Source organism: Apium graveolens, chromosome 5, assembly GCF_009905375.1.
Source record: "Apium graveolens cultivar Ventura chromosome 5, ASM990537v1, whole genome shotgun sequence".
Taxonomy (NCBI): Eukaryota; Viridiplantae; Streptophyta; class Magnoliopsida; order Apiales; family Apiaceae; genus Apium; species Apium graveolens.
This window is the reverse complement of record NC_133651.1, coordinates 11,406,080-11,414,905: the sequence shown is the minus strand read 5'-3', so window position 1 is coordinate 11,414,905 and position 8,826 is coordinate 11,406,080. Positions and strand designations below refer to the sequence as shown.

General features: G+C 33.9%; 1 protein-coding gene and 1 pseudogene across 1 annotated transcript; both read left to right on the top strand.

Moving 5' to 3' along the window:
* The first annotated feature begins 520 nt into the window (after positions 1 to 520).
* LOC141659802 (L-type lectin-domain containing receptor kinase IX.1-like) lies at positions 521 to 2,298 on the top strand (annotated as a pseudogene).
* A 2,718-nt stretch (positions 2,299 to 5,016) lies between these two features.
* Positions 5,017 to 7,022, top strand: LOC141659800 (L-type lectin-domain containing receptor kinase IX.1-like). Its single transcript, XM_074466727.1, has one exon. It carries the CDS (start codon positions 5,017 to 5,019, stop codon positions 6,934 to 6,936), a length of 1,920 nt encoding a protein of 639 aa, XP_074322828.1. The 3' UTR covers positions 6,937 to 7,022.
* Positions 7,023 to 8,826: the final 1,804 nt, after the last annotated feature.

Genomic DNA, 8,826 nt, shown 5'->3' with positions numbered 1-8,826 from the left:
GGTATGGCACAAGTATAGAAACGCCTTCCAAGATTTTTTAAAATCCATGAAACACATGTTCTAGCTCGTCTCCCACAAAAACACATTTTATGTTCTTCCTTCTTCACCGACTGCACAGAGGAGGAACTATCCGCATTTCTACCTATGGGGCTTTGATACTTAGACATATGAGTAGCAACTATACTGAAGGAATTGGGGAGAAAACCACATGATTTTGATTTGTGTTCATTTAATTCTAAGAACCCTAGTTTATATATGTATAAGCAGCTATGACATAACCGTTGCTATTTAGCCACGTCAACAGATTTTACCGTTACATCCATACTGTCCAAATCATCTCTGCCACGTCCACTATCCCGTCAAGTCAACATCCTTGACTAACGGGGAAGTCATTACTCTCAACTAGAGTGGTGTTATCGAGACTCCGATAATTATAAGTTTATTTTTGATATGTGACCCTCACTTAATTTCATAAAATATCTCTTCCTATATCCGCTCTCCTGCTCCCTCATTTATAATCATGGGAATATCTCTCAGTCTCTTCCTTCTCTTTTGCCTTCTAGGTGTGAGTAGTTTAGTTTATTTCCAATTACATCGTTCCAGCACTGAGGAAACCAGCAAACTCCTTGAAAGAGATGATGTACCTTCTGCCGGAGCAGTTGAAGTGATCAACGGTAGTATGTTCCAGTCTTATGACAGTCAAGCTTCTTATGCAGAGACGTTGCAGCTATGGCCTATGGGAGCTTGTTCTGGGAAGTACTCGAATTTCAGTACACATTTCAACCATACCAGTGACACTCCATCTCATCCCACTTACGGTTCTGGTCTTGCTTTCCTTCGTGCTCCTGTTGGGTTCGAGATCCCTCTCAACTCAGCTGGTGGATTATCGGGACTTCAGGACACACGCAAAAGTGACATACCTAAATATCAAAATTTTGCATCTGAGTTTGACCCTTTCATAAATGATAAGCGGCTTCCACATGAGGATGTGGAAATCAACAATAATGTGATTTTAAAATCCTTCAACACCAGTTGGAACAGTTCATTGCAGATATTGGTAAATACTGCTGGTCTTGTGCCGGTTCCGTTTGGTGCTCCTATCAAGCGAAGGTTCGCTTTTAGGGACTTCAAAAAAAAAACCTAATTCTCTGACAAATAACATCAGCAGGAAGGTTCTACTTGAGGTTACTACTACTGAAAATTCAACCACTGCAAACCGAGTTACCTTTGAATCGTTTAACTGCAGTTCAACTTTATCTATAAAACATACGAGTGGAGGTGCGAAGAAGGTCACAGTGAGAGTGACCTTAAATAAAAGTTCAGCAGTGATCGTTGCAGTGCTGTTTTCTCTGACTATATTACTAGTTATAGTTTGGTATAGGCGGAAAATATGGACTGCAAAAAAACAACAGAAGCCGCCCACAATTTGGAAGTATTTGATGACGAACTTGAAGGAGCAGGATCGAGAAAATTATCATACCAGTGTCTAGATTTAGCTACTAACAACTTCTCGAATGAGCAAAAGTTAGGGGAGGGAGGATTTGGTTGTGTTTACAAGGGATACCTCACAGACCTTGAAATGCATATTGCTGTCAAAAAGATTTCAAGGGGTTCTAGACAAGGTAAAAAAGAGTATGTAACTGAGGTTGAGATTATTAGCAGGTTCAGACATCGAAATATATTGCAGCTCATAGGCTTCTGCCACGATCAGGGTCATTTCCTACTTGCTTATGAATATATGCCAAACAGAAGCCTTGATGTACACCTATTTGGCAGTACGACCTCTCTTGTGTGGACTATTAGATACGAGATAGCACTTGGTTTTGCATCTGCTTTACATTATCTTCAGGAGGAGTGTGAGCAATGTGTGGTGCACCGAGACATTAAGTCGAGCAATATAATGCTGGACTTAAACTTCAATGTCAAGCTCGGAGATTTTGGCTTAGCTAGACTTCTGGACAAAGAGCTAGGTCCTCAGACAACTGGTCTGGCTGGAACTTTTGGTTACCTGGCACCAGAATATGTGAACACCGGTAGAGCTAGTAAAGAATCCGATATCTATAGCTTTGGTGTGGTTATTTTAGAAATTGTTACAGGAAGAAGGTCAAGGGATATACAGAAGGATGGGGAGTCTGCGAGAGGATTGTTGGAGTGGGTCTGGAATTCATATTGTAGCGCAGAGCATCTTACAGCGCGAAACAAATGGAGTGTTTAATGATCTTAGGACTATGGTGTACTCACCCTGATCTAAATTTGAGGCCATCAATCAGGCTAGCAAGCATTGATGTTGGACGTTAAACATGTATACGCATAGCTGTGAGAGAACTCCCGCGCCAGTTTGTTTATATATATATATATATATATTTATGAACCGTTATCTAAACAGATATTTATTCTGTATGTGTGCTTGTGTATATGCCTGTTTGGATTAAGAGATGCAATGATAAATTTGAATAAGAAATTTGTTACTGCACTAGCTTGAATAAGTTTATTAGGCCAGCTGGAAGTGGTGTGCTGATCTGCATTGTGTTGCTACTTGCTTCTGTATATTGCTATTGAACAGAAAATTTTTACTTGCTTTTTCAAGTAATGCTCATTCATATTTCATTAGCATATCTGACGGAAGATTGTCATGGTATCTTAGTCTTGCTACTGCATCTCTGAAACAGTTTATAAACAGCAGCAAGTCTTCTGCATCTTATCTTTCTAATCATTTTAAATCTCTTCTTACGTGTCTTTTCTGGTTGCAATCCATCTTCATCTCTTAATTAAGAAAGAGCATACATGAGACAATTACGTTAGCGGCCATATTAATCCAACAACAGTTCTACTGGACTTTCTTTGCATTGCTTCTTTTCAAGTGGTAATTGGTTTCACTTATTTTTTGGTACCACCACCTTTTTGGTTTCACTTTTTCATGATTCATGTTATAACTCTAACTATAATTATATTATTATTATCCTTTTTGATTACTTATAATTCTATATATATATATGTATATATATATATTATTTTTACCTGTTTTTCTTTAATAATAATTTTTTGAAGTAATATTTTATTTTTACTTATTTTTTGGTTGTATCCCCTTTTGTTTTTTTGTTTTTATGATTCATGGTGTAACTCTAGGTGTAATTTTTTTATAGTTTTCATTCCTATATGACTTATAATTCTATATTTATTATTTTTACCCGTTTTTCTTTATTAATAAATGATACATATTTACTTATTTTTTAGTTCCACGTTTCACCTTTTATAACTCCAAGTGTATTATTTTTATCCCTTTTTATTCTTATATGACTTATAATTGTATATTTATTATTTTTACTCATTTTTAATTTTTTTATAAGCCATAATTTTTTTTTATTTTTATAGGTTTGAATCCTATTTTTAAATATATTTTAAAATAAATAAGTTCATAAATTGACTCAACTAAATAGGTTCCGAGAAATATAAACCCCGACCAAGTAAATAGGTCATGTGTTTAAATTGAAATTTTTTAATTTAGAAATTTTTAATTTGTTGGTAGAATTCTATTTTAATAAAATGGTATGAATATTATAAAAAATTATATTTTGGTTTCACCACTAGAAAATAATAAAATTGTTCAAACCGTAATATAATTATAATTCTATTTTCGTAGAACTAAAAATTATTTCTTCATAGGATAGTTGGTTTGATCTTAATACGTTACGCCGTATTTTGGTTTCACCCCTATTGTTTCTTTCATGTAAAGTTCTATATTGTTTTTAACAAAATATAGATTGGAATCATATTATAATTACGATATTTCTATTTTTCGTAGAATTCTTTTTTATTTTTTATTAAAATAATAAAATGGAATCCTTTAAACAGTGTTATTATTAATTAATAAGGAAATTATCTTTTAATGGATACTTTGGTTTCACCTTTTTTCGATTTTACAAATTTTTGGTTTCACCCTTTTTTAAATCTTGCTATACCTCTAAATATACCATTTTTATTCTTTTTTATTCATATATGATTTATAATTCTATATGTAATACTTTACCCGTTTTTTTATTCTTATATACCACATATTTATATTGTTTTTATATAAACAAAATCGTATATACATTATAATTTCTAGATTCATACCTACAGAATACTATTTTAGCACCAATTGCAAATTTACACATACATAATGAATATTTTATAGGAAAAAATTATACAATCACAAACTATATCAAAACACAAATTCAGCTAACAATAAGAAATTTAATATGCAATTACTTAGTGATGTTGATTTAAATTTTTTGTTAAATTATCCATCAATAGCGACTAAAGTTTTGATGTAAAATATTAGTTGTGTCTTTTTGACTAAAGTTTTGATGTAAAATATTAGTTGTGTATTTTTGAACAATAAATACATAATAACGTTGAGTTTGTTGTTATAATAAGATTTGAATTAATGAAAACTACATATAATTTAAAAATGAAAATTGTAATAATCGTACAATTTTATTTATTATATATTTAAATAAAAAAATTAAAATAAATTTTTATAATCATTAGTTATCTACTAGTTATTAATAAATATAGAATGCAATGCATAAAAACTATTGACCCCAAAATTATTTAGAGTGAGGCTAAACCTATATCAAAATGAGTAACTGTGGGATGTAGTCCTGGCTTAGTTGAATTTTGATTCTCCACTTTTAGATTCTTTCTGCTGAACATTGTTATGTTTTTGTCTCGTGGAACCAGAACTACTGTCGTACGGTGACACACTTAAGCCAGCCGCCCATCGGTGTCCAAGCTTCGTCACTCTCTACATTTTCAGTCATATTTCATTTTCAATGTCATATAAATACTCCTGGTTAAAGGAAATTGAGTTATTTTTACCAATATTATAATTGCACGCCTCTTGACTTGTTTTGTTTAACTGTTGCAAATCTTCCTCTAGGCTACATCATTAATCTTATATATATAAACCTGGGCGTAGAGAGCATCTTGATGTACAGAATTATTTTTTGGGTGATTAGTTCTCACTACTCTATAATGGAAATAACTTTCGGTCTCATCCTTCTCCTGTGCCTTCTAGGAGCTAATAGTTCGACTGATTTCCAAATTCATCGGTTCAGTCGTGACGAAAACAACATTTTATTTGAAGGAGATGCTGAACCTTCTGATGGAACAGTTGAAATGATCAACAGGTATACATACGTGTCTCGTGTTGGTCGAGTCACATATGCAGGGAAAGTGCAGATATGGGATTCTGACACCGGAAATCTTTCAGATTTCACTTGTCACTACACCTTTACCATTGACACCCAGTCTCGTTCCAGTCACAGTTATGGTCATGGTCTTGCATTCTTTCTTGCTCCTGTTGGGTCTCAGATCCCGCTCAACTCAGCTGGGGGATTTCTAGGACTATTTAACACGACAAACAATCAATCTGGAGATCATATTGTTGCGGTTGAGTTTGACTCTTACTCAAATCCTGACTGGGAGCCTGAATATGAGCACGTAGGAATCAACAACAATTCAATTTCTTCATCCGTGATCACCCCTTGGAACGCTTCATTGCATAGCGGTGAAACTGCTGACGTGTGGGTTCTGTATAATTCTACTAACAAAACGTTGTCTGTCTTCTGGTCCTACAAAGAGAACCCCAATTTCCTAGAAAATTCCAGTCTCTCTTATCAAATTGACCTCAGAGACGTCCTTCCTGAGGTTGCCACTGTGGGATTTTCAGCCTCTACTGGTCTGAATGTAGAGCGAGCTATCCTTAAATCATGGGAGTTCAGTTCATCTTTAAACAAAAAAAATAAAGAAGTAACGAATGGCAAAGTTATCGTGTCTACAACAGGGACCGTTGCGGTGCTTCTCTCTCTGATCATATTACTCTTTATGTTTAGAAGAAAACATATTGCAAGAAAAACAGCCAAGAATTTGACATCCTTCACTTATGACTTTGGGGGAGTAGGACCTAGAAAATTTTCCCACCAGTCTCTCGTTGTTGCTACCAACAACTTTTCTGATGATCGCAAGTTAGGCGAGGGGGGCTTCGGTTGTGTTTACAAGGGATACCTCACAGAACTAGATATACCAATTGCTGTGAAAAAGATTTCAAGGGGCTCCAGACAAGGAAAGAAAGAGTACTTAACTGAGGTCAAGATTATTAGCAGGTTAAGACATAGAAATATAGTTCAGCTCATAGGTTGGTGCCACGATGAGGGTCAATTTCTACTTGCTTACGAATTTATGCCAAATCGAAGCCTTGATGTTCACCTTTTTGGCAGTAAGAGTTTACTTGTTTGGGGGGTTAGATACAAGATAACACTTGGTTTTGCATCTGCTTTGCTTTATCTTCACGAGGACTCTGAGCAATGTGTGGTGCATAGAGACATCAAATCCAGCAATATAATGCTGGACTCAAATTTCAACCTCAAGCTTGGAGATTTCGGCTTAGCTAGACTTATGGACAACGAGCTAGGGCTTAAGACAACCGGTTTGGCTGGAACCATTGGTTACTTGGCACCAGAATATATTAGCACAGGTAGAGCTAGTAAAGAATCGGATATCTATAGCTTTGGCGTGGTTATTTTAGAAATTGTTACCGGAAGAAGGTCAAGGGATACACTGAAGGATGGAGAAGATGAATGGGGATTGTTGGAGTGGGTTTGGAATCTATACGGAAGTGCAGAGCTTCTTTTAGCTGTGGACAGGAGATTAAACAAGGAGTTTGACGCGAGACAAGTGGAGTGTTTAATGATTGTAGGATTATGGTGTGCTCACCCTGACCGACATATGAGACCATCGATTAGGCAGGCAATGCAAGTACTTAACTTTGAGGGGGAGATGCCAAGTCTTCCTACAAAGATGCCTGTTCCCATTTATGATGCACCCTTAGGCATGCCGGCGATAAGCTCTACAAAAGCTTCTATTACTTACACAAGCATAAATCTGGGACGTTAAGCAGTGGTGTACGCTGAAGTTTATATATTATTAACCTTATGTGTTGAGAAACAAGTCCCTGCAGAGTCCATAGAGCTCTTCCTGTGTCTAGATGAAGTTTGATTTTTGATATTATTAACCTTATCATTGTATACATGCATGTTCAAGGAATTCATAGGTCTTTTCAAATAGGGTTAAATACAATTAGGTCACTTACTGCATCCAAATGTTTCAAGTGAGTCACTGGTTACAAAAAACTGACTCAAATGAGTCACTCATTTAAATATTTATATCAAAAATATCATTCTATCATTAGTCGAAATTCTTAAAAATATTATATATTGAGTTTCACACATTTTTTATGAATGATATTACATCCAAATGAAAGATTCTGAGTTCTAGTATTTTAGATAATATTTTTAAATTTTTTAAAATTTATTTACTATTTATTTTTATTTAAATCAAATAATACAATCAAAAAATTAAAAATAAATAGTTGATAAAATTTTAAAAATCTAACAATATTATCTAAAATATCATTAACAAAAAATATGGAAAACTCGATATATAATATTTTTAAGAATTTCGACCAACAATAAAGTGATATTTTTGATATAAATATTTAAATGAGTGACTCATTTGAGTCAGTTTTGTAACCAGTGACTCACTTGATACATTTGGATGCAGTATATTTAACCATTTTCAAATAAGATACTTTACTGCACTAAAAGTCCAGCTTCAATTCACTATAGCTCTTAAGTTCTATTAAATGAGTGTACTATCTATAACATATTAAATATTGCAATGTGATTCAGTTTGAACTACATTTCTGAAATTTAAAACCATAATCCGCACCACACCGCGCGGTTTATCAGTAGATTCTTGTATACCGCTGATATAATCCTCAATTTATTAGCATGACAATTCTCAATTTGAGCGGCAAAGTAATGTATACTTAAAGCCAGCGTCATGGAAATACCAGTATAATTAAAAACAATAATTACACTGTATGTAGTTTGTCAACATTTTCTTGTATTAAATTCAACAAGTCGACCTTTTTTATGTGAATTGAGCTGATACTGATTTATGCAAATCATTGTCAGCAACAAAAAATGAATAGATTTGTAGTTATACAAATAATTTAAACCATGGTTCAATATGTTATACAAGTTAACTTATATATTTACCAAAAACATGCTCTTGCACTATTAATAGTGTGGAATGCAATGGATAAACACAACAACCTACAAAATTATATAAAATGAGGCTTAACCTGTATGAACAATGAGTTACTCTGAGATATTGTGCTGGCTTAGTTGAACTTTGATTAGCCACTTATCGATTCTTTTGTGCTGAACGTTTGTATTTCTGTGTATTGTGGAACCAGAACTACTGTCTGCTGCTGTGTGTTGAGTATCGACCCACATAAGCCGGCCCATAGTTGTTCAAGAGCTTGGTCATTTTATACTTTTTCCATTACATTTTGTTGTCAATGTTATATAAATATATATGACTGAATGATATGAGTTCCTGCTACCAATATAATAGTTCCACGACTCTTGACTTTTTTTGCGTAATTGTTAGCGATCTGGGTAACTGTTGCTAGAAAATTAGGATTTTAGAGTTTAATTTAATTATATTCTTGATATTAATCCTAAAAACTAATGATTGGAAATTGTTCAATGATATTTGAACTTAAATTTTCATGAATGATTTTAAAAAATTTCTTAATGAAATCCATATGAATTGAGAGTTGAAAGTAGCTTGGAAAAACTTGAAATTTTGAGGATGTTTGTCCCAAATTTAAATAAATAAAGGGGATTGTGTGCTTTATATAGGATTACCCACATCAGTAGTATACAACTATTAAGGTGTATGATGGTCCATTGTGTTGTTGTGTGCGTGACGCAC